Source organism: Canis lupus, chromosome 5 (assembly GCF_011100685.1).
Source record: "Canis lupus familiaris isolate Mischka breed German Shepherd chromosome 5, alternate assembly UU_Cfam_GSD_1.0, whole genome shotgun sequence".
Taxonomy (NCBI): Eukaryota; Metazoa; Chordata; class Mammalia; order Carnivora; family Canidae; genus Canis; species Canis lupus.
In genome coordinates, this window is record NC_049226.1 from 31,961,953 (window position 1) to 31,983,745 (window position 21,793).

The window sequence follows — 21,793 nt, forward strand, 5'->3', positions numbered from 1 at the left end:
CAGTGATTATGACTCACCGAAAGCTCAAATGATGTTTAGCATTTTTAAACAATATTTATTTTTTAAAGTTTATTTATTTAAGTGATCTCTGCACCCAGCGTGGGGCTCGAACCCACAACCTTGAGATCAAGAGTCACAGGCTCCTCTGACTGAACCAGCCAGGTGCTCCAGCAATATTTTTAAATGAAGGTATATACATTTTTTTAAACATAATGTTATTGCACACTAAATAGAGTGTGGTATCTTGTAACAATTTTGAAAATGATGTTAGTATGTCATGGCATGTATGTGTCTTTATTTTTTAGATTTTTAAATTTTTTAAATGTTTTGTTTATTTTAGAGAGAGAGTGTGTGTGAATAGGGGCAGAGGAGGAGCAGAGAGAGAAAGAGAGAGAGAGAGAGAGAGAGAGAGAGAGAGAACCTCAAGCTGACCCCATGCTGGACATGGAACCCAATGCGAGCTCAATCTCCTGACCTGATGAAGATCATGACCTGAGCTGAAACCAAATCAGTCCTTAACCCACTGAGCCACCCAGGAGCTCCTGTATGTCTGTTTTATTATTTTTTAAAAGATTTTATTTATTTATTCATGAGAGACAGAGAGAGAGGCAGAGACACAGGCATCAGGAGAAGTCCTGATGCAGGACTCAATCTCAGGATCTTGGGGTCACACTCTGAGCCTCAGGCAGATGCTCAACCCCTGAGCCGCCCAGGTGCCCCTCCCGTGGGTCTATTTTAATACCGAGCCAGACAACATCATGGGTGCAGCAATGTTTACCTAATGGAAAACCGCTTCTTAGCACATGAAAGTAAAATTGATGAAGAGTGTGAACACAACAGGCCCTGGGAAGCCAAGAACTTTCACATGACTCACTTTGCTGCTGGGCTGGCTTCCCAGCGGTGGTCTTGAACCCGACCCGCAGTGTCTCCTCCCCCTGGAGTGGCCCTGGCCAGCAGAACTTCGTGTGGTCACGGGAAGCGCCTCTGTCGGCACTGTTCCATTCGCTAACCCCTAGCTGCAAGTGGCTACAGAGCACTTGCCCGTGTTGGGCAATAGTAGATGCTCAATAAATACTTAAATCAGGGACTACATGTTCACAGCAAGCCATTTATGTGAAATACTATTCCCATTTTCCTGGTAGGACCCCTGAGCCTGGGAGATGATATGACTTGACAAGGTCAGCTAGGTCACACATGACAAGCCCAAGATACGGGGCCCAGTCCTTCCTGCCCTCAAGCCATTCCCAAAGGGTCCTCCCTGAGCCTCTTCCCAGCTGCCACTGGAGGACCAAGACCCAGCCCCTCCAGCCCCTCTCTGTGCATCCTCATCTTCCCCCTGTGCAGGTGAGCACCAGCTCCCAGGTCCCAGCAGCTGGGGGGGCCAAGCTCCTGAAACTACGGACACAAGTACAGGGGAGACAAAGCAGCAGAGGAAGAGACAAGAGCTGGACAGGAGAGAAGGTGCGCAGCTGCAGGGCTCCAGGTGCGTGGGAGGTGGGAGGTAAACCCTCACTTCCCAGTTTGGCTGAGGGAGAGGCGGGGGACCTGTTCTATGCCTTTATTTCTGAAATGTTTATCGAATGGATACAAAGCTAGTGATCTGTCAGGTGGAGGGGCAGGGAGTTAGTGTGTGCCCCACCCCACCCTCCCCACCCATGGGGCTGAAGCCAGGAGAGGCTCCATGCTTCCCTCCACCCCTGGAGCTGTGGGTGTGGCAGGGAGGGGTTTGAGGGAAGGGGAGGAAGGGACAGACGGGGAGGCCCAGGCCCCAGCCTGCTGCCCCTACAGTGACAGGCTCCCCAGGCATGCAGCCTGGGCAGGAGGTTGGCTTCTCCTCCAGGACCATGGTTTCAATGGGGCAGCAGCAGGATGGACTTCCCTAGGACTCTCTCCTGCCTCTCCGGCCCAGGCTAGGGAGTGTCCTCTTCCGGCTGCTTCTCAAGGGAGGGTCCGCTGTGACTTCTCCGGTCCCCTTCAGGCATGCCTGCCCGCCCCGGGTGTCAAAGGACACGGCCCTCAGTCCTGAGGGTTGGAGGCAGGGAGCCACCTCGGGGGAGCGCAGCCGCTGGTGAGCTGTCTCCGGCTGGAGCCTCAGCTATGTCCACACTTCCAGGGGCATCACACCTTCCTTGCTCCCCAGTGGGGGCAGCAAAGACTCATCCTCCAGGAACTTGAGGGGAAAGTGCACCAGGTGGCCCTGGACCTGGGTGAGCTCTGACGTGGCCAGAGGTGGGCTGACCGTGGCCAGGGACTCCACGGCCACATACTCGCGGAGTGCCCTCAGGGAGCGGGTGGCATTGGATGGCAGGCAGCGGAAGATCTGGGGGTCAGTGGGGCACAGAAGCCAATGAGGCCTGGAGAGACCCTGCCAAGGGTCCAAGCCCGCCTGGGCCGGATGCCCCCAGTCCCCACACCACATACCCTGACCTGAGCCACTGAATCCTGTGACATGACCCCCGCCCGCAAGCCCTCATCCCCTTCCTGAGACTGGCTGGGGACGGGGCTCTCTCCATTCCACTCTGAACACGATAATTCCTGGATTTCTGCTCAGCCAGCCCCCTCCCCCCCCAGTGCCCACCTGCTCATAGATGTTGGCATTGCTCTCAGCTGTGTCTTGCCACAGCTGGAAGAAGTCATCACACACAGGGTCTCGTAGATCCAGGTCTGGCCGGGCATCTGCCCCCAGAATCACACTACGGGAAAGGGTCCCCACAAGGTCAAAGGAAGACCCTTGGAGAGCCTGGATGCTAGAAAAGTTCTGTGGTGCCCGCCCAGGTGATTCGAAATAAACACACTGTTAAACAATAAAATAAGTGTAAACGAGTCCAGTAGAACTTTTTAGTCTCTGGCCATTACTTTGACACTTAAAAAAAATTATCTTCTCTCTCTCTCTCTTTTTTTTAGACCTACTTTGCTGGTACCCTAAACCAGCGGGGGGGCCTCCATACTACCTGTAAGCCATCCTCATACCTACTCAGAAGGCAGACCGCCCCCTCCCGGCTTGCACCGCCCACAGCACCACATGCCCACAGCACCACATGACGTTCTACCTGAAGCAATGCTTCCGCAAGCTCAAGGCAAACCTGCCGGCCTGATATTCTGCACCGTCCATGAGAGAAGGCTCCATCTCCGTGTCCTCGATCAGCACGGCCAGTTCACTGTCCCGCTTCCCCAGCAAGCTCCGATCATTGATGTTGGCAGAGCCTGGGATGGGCACAGGACACACTGCGTCTGCCTGAGCCCAGGGCGGCCCCTGCCCCATCACCTCTACCAGAGGACTAGCCAGTCTCCATCGCCCCTTTACCCCGGAGGGCCCTGCTCCACCTCTCCCCACCCTCCTCTAGTCCCTGTCAGGGGTCCAGATGCAGGACTGACCAATGATGACGGTCCGGTCATCCGCGATGAGCATCTTGCTGTGGATGTAGATAAGCTCCGAGACTGGGTGCCCGCCCAGCTCTCCATGTGTGCGAAGCCCACAGATGGACATGTAGTCCCGCCACGCTGTCCCCACTGTGAGAAAGATGGGGGGATGCTGAGACGTCCCCTCATGCGCAGGTGGAACCCCGTCCCAGCTACCTCCCCGTTTCTCCCTACAAGTCAAATGCTACCTGTGGTCTCAGAGCAGCAGCCCCAGAACCTTGCAAGAACAGGAGGCCCCTCCCCGCCCAGGGGTCCAGGGCTTGAACCCCCCGCCCCGCCGCCCCCCAGCACTCACTGGCTGCTTTGAGGCGATGGAGGATCGAATATTCCCCACGGCATAGGGTCCTGAGGGAAAAGAGAGGGTGAGAGAGGTGGAGGCTGCGGGGGGTGGGGGGGCGGCGAGGGCGCGGTGGTGGATGGGTTATGTCGGAGAAGGGTGGACCTCAACAGTCCAGCAGAAAGGGATCGGGGCAGAGTCGGGGCAGGGCGCACGGCCACGGAGAGGCAGAGTCACCTGTAAGTGAAGTGCAGAATGGCCTGGATGGAGTTCCCACCACCTGTAGTGATGTCACCTTCAAACCCCGGCAGCAGCGGCAGAAGCACGTAGACACGAAAGCACTGCCCCAGTCTGTGGGAGGGGGCGGGGTCAGAGGCGGGACCAGACCAAGCCACGCCCACAGCCCATCCTCCCTCAGAGTCCACCTTACTTGTGGGCCTTCAGGATTCTGTCCACAATCTCATCGCCCACTTTGTTCAGAACTGTCCGCCCATCGGAGCAGCTGATGAAGAACTGATTCTGGGGCAGGGAGCAAAAACAGGCGTCCGCTGTGGGGCCACTGCCCCAGCCCCAGGCTCCCGCCACACCAGCTACTCCCCCACAACTCCCCTCGCCTCCCAGGGCTGACTCCACAGCTAGCCTCGTCCCTCTCCTCGGACACCCCCTTCCTTCTCTGCCCCCCACCCCACCCCCGTCACACCTCGATGTACAGAAAGTGCTGGCTCTCCCTGATGGTGTGTAGGTAGGCATTGAGGATAGAACTCTCCAAAGTCCCCGCTGACCAGCGGTCCACTGACCGCAAGACCTGGGGGGACAGAGAATATGATGTGGCTCCCGACCCCGGGGGGGCACTCAGGTCCCGGAGAATGGGTGGGGGCACTGGGCTGAAGGGGAGGGAGGGATGAGGACCGGTTGAAACAGGGAGCCTCACCTGCACGGTGGCGCACTGCCCCCCTGGGAGCGTGAAGGGGAGCTGGTCTGCAGTGCTGGTGGATTTGGGCAGCAGGTAGGGATACATGGGTATCTTGTACTTGGCCTTGGTAGTCTTGGGTGGAGGGATGGCAGTCAGTGGGGGCGTGAGTCTTTCCCAGAACCAGCCCCCCAGGAGGGAGAGAGCACCTTGGTGAAGTTCCAGCGCTGGATGAAGTGCCGGGCCAGGTCCCGGGCAGGCAGACCATGGACAGCCACCCCAACGTCCCGCCATGGCATCCGGGGGGTAGTCTCCCTGTCAATGAAATCTGGGGGTCCCGGAAGAATCAGGGGCAAGGTCGGAGATGGTCTCTTGGAGACCATCAGGAAAGGGAGGATGAGGAGCCTTGACCCAGCTCATCCTGTTCAGTCCCAGCCCCAACGTCTACCCCTAGTCCCAGCTCTTGGGAGCTTTGGAGGAGGGGACCCTCACCCTCAAAAGGCCGATCCAGTTGCACCCAGTCTTTAACGATAAGATTGCTGTAGTCTTTGCCCAGCCAGAAGAATCGGTTTTGCGAGAGGTCTGGGGTGCCAGGACAGTCCAAGCCCAGGGTGGGAGGCTGTAGGGGGACATACCCATGCCAGAGGCAAGGAGAGATCATGGGGGCCACACAGAGCCCGGGCCAGAGAGAAGGGAGGAGCACCAAGAGACAGAGAGACAGAGAGAGTGGGACCGGGCCCCCCTTCAGCTGCATTCACTACCCTAGAGGAGCTTGGAGGGGTCATGGGGGTCAGGTGGGACTGGGTCTACTTCGAATCACCTTCCTGGAGTCCCAGGAAGAGCAACCCAACATGGGCAGCACTTGGAATGACTGGAGGGGGACGAGGTGTGCATCAATGCAAGGCTGTGTTTGGTAGGGGTGAGGTGCATAGGAAGGCCTAGAGGGTTACCTGTGTGGCAGCAGGTTCAGAGGGGTCCCCGAGGTCAGTGAGTCGGTAGTGTAGGTCATCCCAGCGGCCGTAGGCGAGGTCCAGCCCCCCCAAGAAGGCCACTACTTGGTCCACGACCAGGAGCTTTTCATGATGGGCCCACAGTGTCACCTGGTCCGGGTGGCGCATTACCTGGAGCAGATGTGCAGGAGTTCATGAGGGTGGGCCAAGATGAGAGGAGACAGGAGGTGTCAGGAGGGAGAACAGGATGATGGAAGGATGGGATGTTCAAGGAAAGGAAAGGCTGAGGGGACACAGGAGCCTGACAAGGAGGGCTGTACTTTGGGGGGGTTCTCTGAGCCCCGAAGGTCACCTTTATGTTAGGGTGGAGCAGCATCAGAGCCCTCTTGCTATAGCCACTGTTAATGCCCAAGGCCAGTTCCACTTCCTTAAACAGCAGGACGGACACACGGACACCCTCCTCCTGGTGGCAAGTGGAAGGGGGGATCAGATCCTAATGCCTCCCTCACAATGGCCCCTTTCCATCCTCACAAGCCCTGCCCTGTGCTCGGGGTTCCCATATGTCCCTCCCTGCTCATACCCTGCTTTGACGCTCACAGCAAACTTAGCAATGGGGGCTGAGCGACCCGCTGACCCCCTGACCTGCTCACCCATCCATACAGCTCCTCACCTGCCTCTCATGATCTCACCACCCATCTTCCCAACCATCTACTCACCGGTTTGTGTACCGCCCATCATCCATCTACCCGCCCCGGTCCTGTTGACCGCCTCCTCCCTGAACAACCTCTCATCCTTCCATCCATCTCCCCTTCATCATCCATCCATCCATCCCCCGGCCCCCACTCGCTATCCTCCTTCTGTCCGGCCATTAACATCCACGGATGTCCCCCAAATGGCAGACATCGTGCCTTGGACTGAATCTAGTGATATTAGTGCAGTGAGGAAGGCAGATATGAACACCCCTAGCTAATGCAACAGAGTGTAATACGTCCTGGGAGAGAAGTCTACACCAGGTAGAGGAAGAAGGTGAAGAGGGAGGCGTACGTGCTCCTCAGGGAGGAAAAAGAGGTGATATGTGCCAGACACCGAGCCAGGAGAGACATGTTTCCTCCCGCAAAGCCTCAGACTCCCGACCTTCTCCCACGCTGCAGTCCCTTCTAACCCACCTCCACCCAAGGGCACCCCCCGCACGCCTCCTCTCCAGCCTGACTCCTCTCCTCACCGCCTTCTTCTTGAGCATAATGTCCAGTCTCCAGTCATCAGAATGGGCAGGACGCTTCAGGTAAATCTCAGGACTCAACCTGGGATCCAGAGCAGAGGGCAAGGGGCAGGCTAAGCCCCAGCAAGCAGCCACTCCGCCCGGTCCCCTCCCTTTGCAGGCCCTATCCTGCCCCCTTCCTGTTGGAGCTTTTCCCTTACTCACCACCAATCTGTGATGAAAATCTCCTCTTGAGCTTGCAAGATGGCATCTGCCACAGCAGCAAAGTAACCTGCCCCATTCACAAACCTGGGGGGAGGCCAAGCCAAGGAGGTCAGGGGAGTCAGAAGCCAGAATGCTCTGGATAGTGAAGACCAGAAGACAGCCATGGATCAGAGGTGACAGCAGGGTCAAAGACCAAGAGTGATCGGAGAAGTAAGGTGGTATTGGATGTATCAAGGTACAACAGATTTGCCAGAATAAGCTAAATGAAGTTAAAAATTACAAAAGACACAATAAGCTGAAGAATATGACTAAAGATTGGAAGGGTTCATACATCATACATAAAGAGTTCCAACCAGTCAATAAGGAAAAGACATCCGAGCAAACTGAAAAGTGAGCAAAGAATACGAATTGTCGGTTCACAGAGGAAATTAAAATGGTCAGCCATAGGAAAAGATGTTCAATCTCGTTAGTAAGGAAGGAAATTGATAATAAGAGGAAATAAGATGTCTCTAGTCCACAAGATTAGCACAGAGTTCAATATTAGCATGTGGAATAGTGAGTGTTCTCATAGACTATGGGAATATACCTTGGTTATAGCCTTTTTAGAGGACCCTTTGGCGGTCTCTCAGAATATCAAACACACATACCCTTTAATACCATTGCACACAGTCGTTCTATTTCTGGGAATGCATCCTAATAAATGCTTAGACAAAGATTGTGTTCACTGCAGCATTGTTTAAAATGAGAAATAAGGGACGCCTGGGGGCTCAAGGGTTGAGCATCTGCCTTCTGCTCAGGGCATGATCCTGGGATCTTGGGATCAGGTACCACATTGGGCTCCCCAAAGGGAGCCTGCTTCTCCCTCTACTTGTGTTTCTGCCTCTGTGTCTATGTGTCTCTCACAAATAAATAAAATCTTAAAAAAAATAAAAATAAAATGATAAATAACCAGGCTGCCTGGGTGGCTGAGTCAGTGACGCATCTGCCTTCAGCTCAGGTCCTGGGATCAAGTCCTGTGTGGAGGACCTCTGCCCAACGGAGAGTCTGCTTTTCCCTCTGCCTCTGTTCTTGCCCCACTCATGCTCACTCTCTCTCGAATAAAAAAATAATAATTAAAAAAATCTTCAAAATAAAATGAGAAATAACCTAAATGCCTAACCTCTAACACACAAATGGAAAAAAAAGAAAAAAAAGCTCCACATAAGCAAGTGCGTGATCTTATTTACAGTAAAACAAAAAGTAACATGCATGGATAAGCCCATGCAGGCAAAGAGCTGAGAAGATAAATACGAGACTACTGTGAGGATTACTTCTGGGGAGAGAAATGGGTTGTTGGGGACGCGTAGGGAGAAGTGGCTGGGCCGTATCAGTTGTTCAATCAACAGGAACTTAAATGTTTTAATTAATATGCTTCCGTGTTGTTTGACTTTTTATTTCATTTTTGTATTTTTTTTCATTTTTGTATTTTTTAAGGATTTTCTCTTTTGAAGCAATCTCTACACCCAACATGGGGCTCGAACTCTCGACTATGAGAGCAGGAGTCACACGCTCCACCAACTGAGCCAGCCGGGTGCCCCCTGTTTGGTTTTTTAAGAACTAGTAGTCTAGTGTGATGGTGACAAGCAGGGTCGTGGCTGGGACTGCCTGGATTTGAACCCCAGTTCCACAGTTCACGAGGTGAAGTTCCTTAAGGGCAAGCTCCTGAACTTCTCCTTGCCTCCATGTTCCCATCTGTAGAATGGAGGTAACAATTGTACGTGCCTCACTCACGGGGTTCACATGAGGATTTAATAATACACGTAAAACACCCAAACACTTCCCAGCACATGGTAAGGGCATCATAAATTAAGTATCCGCTGTTAGTTCTTGTGTTAAAAAATAAATGTCAGAAAAAATAAAAATAAAAATAATGTCAGGGGGGCGTCTGGGGGGCTCAGTGCCGTTACACGTCTGCCTTTGGCTCAGGTCATGATCCTGGAGTCCTGGAATTGAGTCTCGCATCATTGGGCACCCTGCTCGGTGGGGAGTCTGCTTCTTCCTCTCCCTCTCCCCCCGCTCGTGCTCTTGCTCTCTTTTACTCGCTCTCAAATAAATAAATCTAACTAAATGTCAATACCACGTCCAGGAGAAAATGCTTCCCTGCCTCCCTTCTGCTCGTGAGGAAGCTCAGTCACCTCTGCTCAGCAACCCCTGCCCCAGCTCCACTCTCCCCCTGTGGGAATAGGGGTTCCCCTCTATGCTCAGTGTCCCGCATCTACCTCCAGAATGGCAACTTTCCAGTGTTTCATGTTGAATCACCTAGTGGGGAGTCTTATTCCTGCCACCAGGCCTGGCACATAGTAGGTGCTTAGAAAATGTTTATTGAATGAATGAATGAGTTTTGGAGGGATCATAAGGCACAGAGAGAGACTGTGGCACAAAGGTGGTAAAAAAAGTTCACAGGAGGGATGCCTGGGGGGCTCAACAGTGGAGCATCTGCCTTTGGCTCAGGTTGTCATCCCGGGGTCCTGGGATTGAGTGCCGCATCGGGCTTCCTACATGGAGCCTGCTTCTCCTTCTGCCTGTGTCTCTGCATCTCTCTGTGTGTGTCTCTCATGAATAAATAAGTAAAATCTCTTTAAAAAATAAAATAAATAAGGTCACAGGAGGGATGCCTAGATGGCTCAGTGGTTGAGCATCTGCCTTTGACTCAGGTTGTGATCCCAGGGTCCCGGGATCAAGTCCCATATTGGGTTCCCTGCTCTGCAGGTAATATGCTTCTCCCTTGTCTCCCCACTCATGCTCTCTCTTGCTGTCTCTCTTTCTCAGATAAATATTTTTTTTTAAAGGGTCACAGGAGGTCAGAGAAGTCAGGATCACAAGAGATTACCGAGTATGGGGGTCAGAGAGACTGGAGGGAAATAAGATTGCAGTGTGGTCAGAGGTCAAATGGAGGTCAGAGGAGATGAAAGAGGACCAAGGACTCAGAAAACAGCAAGTACGTCCAGAAGCCCACAGGGAAGCTCCGAGGGATGTCAGTGTCTCACCACCGGGCCAAGGTCGCAGGCCGAGGTGGGGCATAGCTGTCATGCCGGTGCAGCTGTATGAAGTCTCTGCCCGGGCCCTGGGCCAACTCCGTGATCTCCTGGCCCCACCACCGGGCCTGCCGGTAGCTGCCGCACTTGAGAATCAGAGACCTGAGCAGAAAGATCGAGATGGACCCCAGCCCTCACCCTTAATGCCCCTGGCCCTCCCAGGGAGACACCTGCCATTTTGGGCTGTCCCCTCTTTCCCATTCCTCCTGGAATCCCTCGTTCACAACTCTACCTGGACAAGGCACGTCTCTGCCTTATACACAGCTGGGTCGCTGGCATGGACTGAGATTTGCACCCGGCACTTGGGTTTGTTGAATGAATGAATAAATGGAGTCCCTCTTCTTTTGCATCAAGAGTCTCTCTGGGAAGGCCAGTGTTTATACTCAACCCCCTCTCTCTGGGCCCCTGGCTCACAAGAGCAGTCCCAGGCATGTGGCCAGACCAGTTCCTTGGTTACAAATCAGGGCCAGCTCCATGGGTGGAAACCCTTCCTTCCTTCCCTTCCACTCACTGCCCCCCTCCACCAGGGCTGTTTGCTCATCAGGTGTCCGCGCACACTGGGAGGCCTTACCTGTGGGAGGTGTCAATTCTGACCCCGTAGCGCGCCTCTGTGCTCCTTTTCCCCACCTGGACCTCAAAGCCGGGGTCGAAGAGCTGAACAAAGGAGATGCTGCCCGTCTCGAGGCACATATACAGCAGAAAGGAGTCCTTCACCACCAGCCACCTGGAGCGGAAGGGCTCCATCCGTTCCTCCCGGCCCCAGGGCTCTCCTTCCTCACCCCTCCCACTGCCCAGGGGCTCCACTCTGGGACCCACCTCTTGGACCAGCGATAACAAACTTGGTCTCGGCCACAGCACGTGAGGCCAGGAACTCGGTGGCCACCTGAGCGCTTCCGGATCACTCCCTCCCTGTGGGGAAAATCAGGAGGAGATGCTGCCCAAAAATCAGGAGGAGATGTGCCCGGAAAAGGAATCCAGAGCCCTGCTACCACCCCTCTACCCCCTACCCTGCAATTCTTTCCCCATCCTCAGGCAGTCAGGGATCCACAGGGTTCAGGGGGGTGGGGTGAGGGGTGTCGGACACTCACAGTCCCTTGGAGCCAAGGTCTGGGATAAAGGACAGCCGACTGACTTCTAGGAATTCTGTCTGCAGAGGAAGACAGAGGTTCAGAGGAGAGACTGTGGGGCTCAGCTCTGCAGACCCGACAGCCCGGAGTCCTCTGTCCCTTCCCTGCGGAGGTCTGCTTTTACCGCTCCCCCTTAAAAAGCACAAGTACCCACCCCCCGGGGCTTTACCATGGCATGGTAGTTGCGGTAGAAAGACATGGTCAGGAGGCGGTTGAGATAATTCTCCAGGTATTTCTGAAGCAGGAGTGAGAGACACAGACAGATGCAACCAGAACCATTTGCACACCAAATGCCTTCCCAGAGGACCTGGCATCTGATTGCACCTGTTTGCTGGACGCATGTCTGGTGGAGCCCTCAGGACCTACTCGTGGCAGAGAGGGTATCTCTCGGTCGGCTGCTGCCTCCCGGGCAGGAGGATGGGCCACGCCAAAGCTGTGGATGACATGGTGGGGGAGGTGTCAAGGAGGAGTGGGACAGCTGGGAGCCTGTATTTCTGAAGCCCTAGAGATCCAGGGGGAGGCCCAGAGGCTGCCAGAAGGCCCCCTTCCTGAAAACAGAGACAAGAAAAGGAGGGAGTCTGCCAAGGGCATTTTGGGCACCCAGCCCGGCTGAGATATTGGCACAGCATCATGGGCAGGGAGAGCTGGGCTGGGAAGGTTTCCTGGTAACTGAGGGGCAGGGGAAGGGGCCGGGTGGCCTGATGGGGGAATTAAGTAGCTGGGGCGGGCCAGTTGAGGCCTGGGGGTGCGACAGGCAGAAAGCAGGGGCTCGGGGGCACCTGCCTTTGCCAGGAAGCAGGCCGGTCCCCTTACCGCGCCAGAGGGAGCAGCGTCATCAAGACTTTGTGTCTCAGAAGGTCCCGATGCAGCTCCTGGAAATGACGGAACTTCTTTTTGGTGGTCCAGGTAAAGGCTCCATGAGTCAGGCGGACAGAATACAGAGTGCAGGTTCCCACCTGGGGGGAGGGACAACTTGAGTGGTGGGCCCGGGCCTGGGTGGCGGCCCCCCTCCTCTGGCCAGCCCCCCCATTCCCAGCCCCCCCATTCCCAGCCCGGCCACCTTGGATCCGCTGGTGTATCTTTCAGTGCCGACCACCTGGGCCGTGACGGGGACCCCAGGGGCGAACACCAGCGGGTGCATTTTCAGAGGCTGCAGGTCATAGATGGCCAGAAAAGGGTGCATCCGGTCAGCTAGGAGAAAAAGTGCAGGAGTGTAGACCCCGGGAGGTCTGTCTCGGCCCTCCCGTCCTGTGCCGTGCCCCCCACCCACCGCGTACCGGGGTCCTCGCCCTCTCGCAGCGTGTCCACTTCATCCGGCTCCATTTGCAACTGGCTGGAGTCCAGGTCGCCCCCGGAGGGGAAGAGGCTGTCGGGGGTGGCTGCCATCCTAGGAGCGTGGGGAGGCCTCAGGGGGCCGATCAGCCCTGCAGCCCCGCCTCCGCCCCCCCAGCCCCGCTTCCTAGTCGGGGTGGAGCGCCCCGCCAACCCGCCTCTGATCTCCACCCGGCACCCGGTTCCCGCATCCAGAACCGCTCAGCCCCGCCTCCCGGCCCGGACCCGGCGCTCCCTGGAACTCCCACCAGGCCCGCGGGGCGCCCCCCACCCCCGAACCGGAGCAGAGCAGAAGCCAAGGCCAAGGGGTCGCCGGGGGCCCGGGGCCGCCGGGGGCCAGATCGGGCCGGGCCGGGCGGGAAGCAAGAGGGGTCCGGGGGCAAGGAGGAAGTTCCGTGCGCCCCGCCCGGGAGGGAAACCCCGAAATCTCGGCGTGCGGCTGAGTCCGCAGCCCCGCGCCCCCCCGGCGCCCGCCTCCCCCGCCACCGCGGGCCCCTCCCCCGCCCTCACCGTAGCCCGAGCGGGTGCCCGCGCGGGTCCGCCAGCCGAGGGAGCGGCGCGGCCCGCGGGGCCCACACCCGGCGGCGGGGCGGGGCGGGGCGGGGCGGGCGCTCAGGGCCGGCCCCCGGGGGCGGATCGCCCGCCTCACCTCCGCGCCCGCCCCGTCGGCCCCGCCGCCGCGCCGCCCGCTCCCGCCCGGCCCAGCCCCTGGGGCGGACAAGGGGGCTTCACGGGGGGTGACAGAGCGGGGGGTGCCGCGGGGCGGGAGGGCTGCAGCCCCGGGCCCGGGGGTGCGCGCCCGCCTGCGTGCGTCTCCTGCGCCCTCGGCCGGTGCCGGACCCCGCGCGGGCCTCGGGGCCCAGACCGCAGCCCCGCCGGCTCCCGGGCCCGACGCTCCGGGGGCAGACCCGAGGCTCTCAGGCCCTGAAAGACAAGATCTACCGTCTTTTTAAGAATGCAGGTCTCCTTGTCTCCCGGCTTGATGGACATCCGGGTTGTTTCTCGGATGTTGCGATAAAACTCCCATTAACATTCCTGTGTAAGTCTTGGGTAACTATGCCTTTTCTTTTCTTTTTTTTCTTTTCTTTTCTTTTCTTTTCTTTTCTTTTCTTTTCTTTTCTTTTCTTTTCTTTTCTTTCTTTTCTTTTCTTTTCTTTCTTTTCTTTTCTTTCTTTTCTTTTAATAATAAATTTATTTTTTATTGGTGTTCAATTTGCCAACATACAGAATAACACCCAGTGCTGATCCCGTCAAGTGCCCCCCGCCCCCTCAGTATATTCCTCAGCCATTAGAAACGACAAATACCCACCATTTGCTTCGACGTGGATGGAACTGGAGGGTATTATGCTGAGTGAAGTAAGTCAATCGGAGAAGGACAAACATTGTATGGTCTCATTCATTTGGGGAATATAAGTAATAGTGAAAGGGAATAGAAGGGAAGGGAGAAGAAATGGATAGGAAATATCAGAAAGGGAGACAGAACATGAAGACTCCTAACTTTGGGGGTGAACGGGTAACTATGCGTTTTCGTTTCTAGGAGTGGAGCTGCCGGGTGGTGTAGTACGTGTATTTGGGGTTTGAGTGTAAAGTAGAAAATCACTGTGGTTTTATCTGCATTCCTTGGATGCTCAGTTGATGCTAACCATGTTTCCTGTGCATATTGGCCATTCGTGTATCCTCTTTTGCCCAGTGTCTGTTCCAGTCTTTTGGCTAATTTTTTTAAAAACCACGTTGTCTTATCATTGAATTATGAGTTCTTTACGCATTTTGTATTTTTTTCTTTATTTTCTTGTTTTTTTAGGTGGGCTCCACACCCAACATGGGCCTTGAACTCAGGATCCTGAGACCAAGAGTCAAAGGCTCTACCAACTGAGCCAGCCAGGCACCCCTATATTTTCTATTCATATCCTTTATCAGATATGGGTGTTGTAAACACTTCTTCACAGGATGTGGCTTCTGTGTTTAAAATAATGGTGCTGAGGATCCGTGGGTGGCTCCAGGGTTTAGTGCCTGCCTTTGGCCCAGGGTGTGATCCTGGAGCCTCGGGATTGAGTACCACATCAGGCTCCCTGCATGGAGCCTGCTTCTCCCTCTGCCTGTGTCTCTGCCTCTCTCTGTCTCTCACGAATAAATAGATAAAATCTTAAAAAAAATAAAATAATGGTGCTTTTTAAAGAGAAGAAGTTTTTAATTATGATTAATTTGTGGTAATATACTATGACTCATTTATGAAAGCAAATAAAGTATAAAATGGTACAGCCACCTTGGAAGACAGTTCCTCAGATGTTAAGCATTGAGTGCTATATAATCCAAACAGTATGGCACTAGCACAAAAATAGACATGGAGGTCAATGGAACAGAATAGAAAGCCCAGAAATAAACCCACACCTATGTGGTCAATTAATCCGTGACAAAGGATGCAAGAATATCTGATGGGAAAAAGATAGTCCTTCAATAAATGGTGCTAGGAAAACAGGACCACTTTCTCACACCATACACAAAAAATATACTCAACTGGATGAAGGGCCTAAATGTGAGGCCTGAAACCATAAAACCCTTAAGAGAACACAGGCAGTAATTTCTCTGACATCAGGTGTAGCAACTTCTTTCTAGATATGTCTCCTGAGGCAAGAGAAACAAAAGTAAAGATACACTATTGGGATTTTGTCAAAATGAGAAGCACAGGAAACAAGCAATACAACTAAAAGACAACCTACTGAACAGGAGAGAAGATACTTGTGAGTGACATATCCAATAAAGGGTTAGTATCCAAAATATATAAAGAACTTATACAGGTGCCTGGTGGCTTAGTTCTTTAAGCATCTGAGTCTTGATTTCAGCTCAGGTCTTGATCCCGGGGTCTTCAGTTCAACCCCCAAGTCGGCCTCCATGCCAGGCCAACAACTTTTACAACTCAACACCAAGAAACATAATCTGATTTAAACATGGGCAGAGGACCTGAATAGACATTTTCCCGAAGAAGACATACAAATAGTCAAGAGGCACATGGAAAGATAGATGTTCGCCATCACTCATCATCAGGAAATGCAGATCAAAACCACAATGAGATACCACCTCATACCTGTCAGAATGGCTAAAATAAAAAGGATAAGAAATAACAGGTGTTGGTGAGGATGTGGAGTAAAAGGAACCTGCATGCACTGTTGGTGGGAATGTAAATTGCTGTGGCTACTGGGGAATAATACGGAGAGGGTCCTCAAAAAATTAAAAGTAGAGCGACCATACGACATGATCCAGTAATTTCACTACTGGGTATTTATCCATAGAATTGAAAACAGGGATCCCTGGGTGGCGCAGCGGTTTGGCGCCTGCCTTTGGCCCAGGGTGCGATCCTGGAGACCCAGGATCGAGTCCCACGTTGGGCTCCCGGTGCATGGAGCCTGCTTCTCCCTCTGCCTGTGTCTCTGCCTCTCTCTCTCTCTGTGACTATCATAAATAAAAATTAAAAAAAAAAAAGAAATGAAAACACTAGGGGCGCCTGGAGGTCTCCATCCGTGAAGCACCTGCCTTGGGCTCAGGTCATGATCCCAGAGTCCTGGGATCTAGCCACACATGGACCCCTGCATAGAGCTTTCTGCTCAGCAGAGAATCTGCTGCTCCCTCTCCCTGTGCCATTCCCCCTGCTTATGCTTTCTGTCAAATAAATAAAGTATTTTTTAAAAAAGAAGAACACTAATTTGAAAAGAGATATGCACCCTCATGTTTATAGCAGCATTTTTTACAACCTAAATGTCCTTGGATTGATGAATGTATAAAGAAGATGTGGAATACACACACACACACACACACACACACACACACACACACCGGAATATTAACCATGAAAAGGAATGAGATCTTGCCACTTGTAACAACATGGATGGATCTAGAGGTTATGATGCTAAGTGAAATAAGACAGAAAGTCAAATATCATATGATTTCACTTATATGCAGAATCTAAAAAACAAAATGAACATAGATATCTGTGTGGCTCAATCGGTTGAAAGTCTGACTCTTGATTTCAGCTCGGATCATGATCTCAGAGCCCTGAGATTGAACTCTGTTCAGCACAGGGGGTATACTCAGTTGAGCATCTGCCTTGGGCTCAGGGTGTGACCCCGGGGTCCTGGGATCGAGTCCCACGTTGGGCTCCCCACAGGGGGCCTGCTTCTCTCTCTGCTTGTGTCTCTGCCTCTCTGTGTCTCTCATTAATAAATAAATAAAATCTTTAAAAAAAAAAAGAAAACACAATGCTAAGTGAAAGGAGTCAGACACAAAGGACCACATATCGTATGATTTCATTTCTATGAAATCTGTAGAGACAGAAGGTATTTTAGTGTTTGCCACCCGCTGGGGAGAAAGAACAGGGGAGTGACTCGCAGTGGGCATAGGGTTTCTCTCGAAGGTGATGAAAATGTCACACAATTAGTTGTGATGTTTGCACAGCCGTGAATCGAGTAAAAACCACTGACTCCTATACCTTAAATGGATGAATTTTACAGCATGTCATTATATCAATAAAACTAATATTACAAGAAACACAAGTAAACTGCAAATACTTCCAATTGGGGTGAACTTCCAGGCCGTTATGCTGAAGGAAGCCAGACAAAAAAACATAATACGATATGACTCATTTATATAAAGTTCTGTAATGGGCAAAACCAATCTACACTGATCGAACTGGGATCAGTAGGTGCTTGTGGCAGGAGGTGGGGAGGAGGTTGACAGTGAGACACACGAGGGACATTAGTGACAAGACCAGTATCTTGATTGGGGCAGTTATGCCCTGGGACTCAGAGAACTGTACACAGATGAGTGAGTATTCAACTGCGTGGAAATTTTCACTTCAAATTGTTTTAGAAATAAGAAATGGACACCTGGGGTGCTCAGCAGTTGAGCATCTCCCTTCCTTCCACTCAGGGGTGATCCTGGGATCCTGGGACCAAGTCCTGTATCGGGCTCCCCCCAGGGACCCTGCTTCTCCCTCTGCTTGAGTCTCTGCTTCTCTCATGAATAAATAAATACAATCTTTAAATTTTTTATTTTATTTTATTTTATTTTATTTTATTTTATTTACAACTTGGGCATTCTGAATTCTCATTCAAGAACACAGATGAGGGATCCCTGGGTGGCGCAGCGGTTTAGCGCCTGCCTTTGGCCCAGGGCGCGATCCTGGAGACCCGGGATCGAATCCCATGTCAGGCTCCCGGTGCATGGAGCCTGCTTCTCCCTCTGCCTCTCTCTCTCTCTCTCTCTCTCTCTCTCTGTGACTATCATATATTAAAAAAAAAAAAAAAAAAAATTAAAAAAAAAAAAAAAAAAAGAACACAGATGACTCCCAGGCAGCATCCAGGTGGGCACCGAGTCATCAGGCATGGCTACAGTGGATTTCCTCTGCATCTGTGTGTCTGTCCGTCCATCTGTCGCTTCCACCCCCCTTCTGGCGTCCTCCTGCTTCTCCCTGGAGATCAGAGAGTGCCCGCAAATGAAGGGGGCACAAAAGGATAGGTGTTTGAATGGGGTGTCTGTCCACCTCTTCTGTCCTCCCTCTCCTCCTCCTTCCACCCCCTGGCGCCTATAATCACCAGGCGGTCTGAGGCTAAGTGGTAGTTTGGCCCACAGTGCGGGGGGCGGCGGGGGGGCTTGGAAACCACACCCCTCCCCCTGGGGCCCTCCTGGCCATTGCCAGCATCCCGGGTCTCCTCCACTGTTGAGATGGGTCTCAAGTGGGCATGGTGCTTCCCATGGTGTGGGTGCCGGAGACAGCAGGGGACTCAAAGAGGAGCAGGTATGGGGGGGGCTGGGGAGAACGGGGGGCTCTCTCTGTCTGGGGAGAAAGGTAAATGTTTAAACCAGTGAAGGGAAAAGGATCATTTGTTTCCCTGGGGGGAGGTGGACTTTCCCATGGGACTGCCTAAATACCCTGCAGGGCCCAGTACAAAATGAGGAGGTGAAGCCCCTGGTTAAAAAATATATATATATTAACACCTTCAAGACAGTGACAGCAGGGCATCGGGGGCCCTTCTGCGTGAGTACATAGGTCAGAGGCAGTGAAAGCAGCCCTGCTGTCTCAACATCCCCACTCCTTGCCCCAGGACCCCCTGGCCTCTTCCCTCCTCACTGCGGAAGGAAGGACACTGACCCACGACACCCTTCTTCCCCTTCCAATCTCCCTTTCAGGCCTGGATCCCGCTGTCCCTCCAGACCCAAATCCCAGCCCGGCTCCTGCCCCCACTGTGGCCGAGGGAGGGACTCCATCTTTAGGGTCTGGCGCCTACTTCACCAGGAAAGCCCGACTCTCCTTCCGCCACCAGCTGCATGACCTAGCATCTGCCAACGACTCTACCATCTGATGGGGACAAGCAGGCGCCTTGCCACCCTGCCTCCCCAGGCTTCTCCATGATCCGTGTGGTCCCAGGTTCCCCGTGACGTTGTCATTAAATGTACCCAGAGTTACCAAGTGTTGTGTGCACGTGAGCGTACTAGGGTGCGGGGAGTGGCTGGAGCCTGAGGCCCTGGGGCTGGGTCGCAATGCTGAGCTGGGGGTGCAGCACCCACGGGAGCGGACGCAGTGGGGAGTAAACATGACGCAGCTCATGTAACACGGGGCCCAGGTGGAGCTGGCTGAAGCGGGTGTGCCAAAATCGAGCCCAGGGTTAAGAGTGGTGAGCAGTGTGGAAAGGCTGGAGCCCCGCAGGCAATGAAGCTGCCTCAGTGGACCAGGCAGGGAACCTCCTCTTTTCAGACAGTAAATAAACACACGAGCCGGGAGAGAGAACAGTAAATGCTAGGAAGCAAATTACACGGTGCTGGGAGGGCAGGATGGAGGGGATGCTTCTGAACCCCAGGTAGTCGAGAAGGAACTTTCTGATAAGGGGGTCATTTGAGCTGAGACCTGAATGGTAAGGAGCCTGTGAAAATTGGGAAGCCCTGTGTCGTGCGGATTTGCTGTAATGGCTGCAATGCACTGGTTCAGGATGGCAACAGCGATAGTGACAGTGACGGATGGTGGGCGGGGTGGGGGCGTAGCTAGCTGAGCGTGAAGGCAGGCATCGGCGGGCGGGCAACCTCTGCTCGGTTTTGCTGTCAACCTAAAACTGCTCTTAAAGTTTATTTTATGGGATGCCTGGCGGGCTCCGTCGGTGGAGCATGTGACTCTTGATCTCGAGTTGTGAGTTCAAGTTGTGAGTGGAGAGATGAACATAAAAAAAAAAAAAAGTTTATTAAAAAAAAATCAGGACACCTGGGTGGCTCACTGGTCCTGGGATCAAGTCCCACATCGGGCTTCCCACAGGGAGCCTGCTTCTCCCTCTGCCTTTGTCTCTGCCTCTCTCTGTGTGTCTCTCATGAATAGATAAGTAAATAAAATCTTTAAGAAAATAAAATAAAATCACGGAAGAGTCCTGGGCAGGAAAAACAGGAAATGTAAGTGCAAAACCCCTGAGGTCCTAGGGAAGAGAAAAAAAAGCCAGTGACCAGAGCGTCAACACTGGGGGTAACTGCTGGGTCAGCAGGGCCATGATAAGGACCTAAAATATGATCCTAGATCCCAGATGGGATGGGAAGACACCAAGGAAGGTCAAGCAGGGGGCGACAGGCTCTGCCTTACATCTAAAGATCCCTCCGGTAGTTCTATGTGAAAAGGTTGCCGAAGGGCAGATGCAGGAGCGGCAAGGTCATGGAGGGGGCTGTTGCCATCCTGCAGGCAAGCCCTGATGGCAGCTTGGGTCAAGACAGGGGTGTGGAGTGAGCACAGTAACGCTGTTTAGGATCACTATGTTGCACACCTGAAATTATGTAGCATCACTTACGGAAGAGTGACGTACAGAAGGCGAGAAGTGGGTAGAGTTTGAGGGACCAACTGTTGGGCTCAACGCAGAGCTGGGGGTGGGGGGGAGGAATCAAAGACACCTACCTCAAGGGACAGCTGGGTGAACAGGTTTTACAGAAAAATCAAAGGTTTTCTCTTCTCTCTATGGGTTATTTACTTACTTTTTTAAGAGATCTATTTATTTTTGAGAGAGAGAGGAAAAGAGAACAAGGGAGCGAGCATGGGCATGTTGGGGGGGGGATTGGTGGCAAGAGGGAGAGAGAAGTCGACACCCCACCCCCACCCCGCTCAGAGCAGAGCCTGATGTGGGGCTTGATCCCATGACCCTGAGATCATGACCCGAGCCTCAATCCAGAGTCAGACACTTAACTGACTGAGCCACCCCGGTGTCCCTCTCTACGGTTAAGGTTGAGGTACATGTTTGGGATCAGACACCCTCTATTTTTTTTCGCTTAATCCAGAACCCCTCACCTCCTCAGGAAGCTTCTCTTGTAACCTTGAAAATCCTCCAGAGCTGGATCACATTCTAGAACAAAGTTTTCAAATGTGGTTGTACAGTTCCCTTATCCATGGAGTGGAGGAAAAACAGGGGAGACCGAGAACACCGAGCACCATGAATGAACACTGCTGAGCTCCTCTAGGTCCCCGGCTTGAATGCAGACGGCCTTGGGGGGCCAGAGTCAACTCGCAGCCCCCGTCGTAGGGGCTGAAGACTGGTTCACCATCACATTGCCAAGGGAATGACAGCTTTCAGGGCCCCCTCCCCACCTGACATTCACCTCGGACTCTATTTGCAAACAAAGTCCACCTTTCCCCTCAAAGCCAACGTAGTCACACTGCTGCTCCTGACAAGATGAGGTGACAGAGAGTAAATGTGGGCAGAGGGGACTGTGAACTTGTGCTGGACATCCGGTGTCCTCTGGCCTTGGGGTCAGGAGCTACCCATGATGACAAGCAGGAGGCAGGCCTAGGGGAAGTGATTCGGTCTCGGTCAGGATTCTGAGATCACCCCTGGGATGGAGCAGGGAAGGGGATGGGAGCTCCTATTTCTTTTTTCTTTATTTTTTTATTTTTTTTTATTTATGATAGTCACAGAGAGAGAGAGAGAGGCAGAGACACAGGCAGAGGGAGAAGCAGGCTCCATGCACCGGGAGCCCGACGTGGGATTCGATCCCGGGTTTCCAGGATCCCGCCCTGGGCCAAAGGCAGGCGCTAAACCGCTGCACCACCCAGGGATCCCCAGGAGCTCCTATTTCAACCACACCTTGGTATCCTAAGGACCTGGCTATGGTGAAGAAAAGCGAGTGGGGAGAAAGAAAAGGAGGCTGGAAAATCACTTTTGCAAAGGCTTGTCTCCAACTGCCTCCCAGCTCAGAGCAGAGGTTCATATACACCAGTGTGGGCCAAACAAATGCAGGCTCGAGGTGAAGAAAAGATCCTCAAAGCAGA

At 53.3% G+C, this 21,793-nt stretch overlaps 1 protein-coding gene and 1 long non-coding RNA gene across 4 annotated transcripts; one reads left to right on the top strand and one right to left on the bottom strand.

The window, feature by feature from the left end:
• Positions 1-1,543: 1,543 nt before the first annotated feature.
• Positions 1,544-13,099, bottom strand: PLD2 (phospholipase D2). Of its 3 annotated transcripts, XM_038536572.1 has the most exons (25): positions 13,024-13,099; positions 12,459-12,568; positions 12,242-12,372; positions 11,995-12,137; positions 11,506-11,614; positions 11,351-11,416; positions 11,143-11,201; positions 10,871-10,963; positions 10,626-10,778; positions 10,007-10,156; positions 6,981-7,064; positions 6,780-6,858; positions 5,910-6,020; positions 5,558-5,728; positions 5,100-5,226; positions 4,817-4,935; positions 4,629-4,742; positions 4,398-4,502; positions 4,128-4,216; positions 3,935-4,048; positions 3,716-3,765; positions 3,376-3,510; positions 3,051-3,204; positions 2,579-2,693; positions 1,544-2,320 (listed from the first exon to the last, which is right to left on the bottom strand). In XM_038536572.1, exons 2-25 carry the CDS (start codon positions 12,565-12,567, stop codon positions 2,096-2,098), a joined length of 2,805 nt encoding a protein of 934 aa, XP_038392500.1. In that variant the 5' UTR covers position 12,568; positions 13,024-13,099; the 3' UTR covers positions 1,544-2,095. The 3 variants fall into 3 exon arrangements, with proteins under 3 accessions (XP_038392500.1, XP_038392501.1, XP_038392502.1); XM_038536573.1 differs by lacking the exon at positions 4,629-4,742; XM_038536574.1 differs by lacking the exon at positions 1,544-2,320 and having other exon boundaries at positions 2,654-2,794.
• Positions 11,653-13,800, top strand: LOC119871840. Its single transcript, XR_005359448.1, has 3 exons — positions 11,653-12,087; positions 13,468-13,552; positions 13,741-13,800. It is a non-coding gene; the product is annotated as an uncharacterized LOC119871840 (long non-coding RNA).
• Positions 13,801-21,793: the final 7,993 nt, after the last annotated feature.

Bases quoted from the DNA above. Each gene is read 5' to 3' on its own strand.
- PLD2 (XM_038536572.1), bottom strand. From the start codon at position 12,567: ATGGCAGCCACCCCCGACAGCCTCTTCCCCTCCGGGGGCGACCTGGAC. The intron at 11,615-11,994 runs GTAAGGGGACCG...TGTCATCCACAG, and splicing joins ACGCTGCTCCCTCTGGCGCG to CTTTGGCGTGGCCCATCCTC. The intron at 6,021-6,779 runs GTGAGGAGAGGA...ACTTGCCACCAG, and splicing joins TTATGCTCAAGAAGAAGGCG to GAGGAGGGTGTCCGTGTGTC.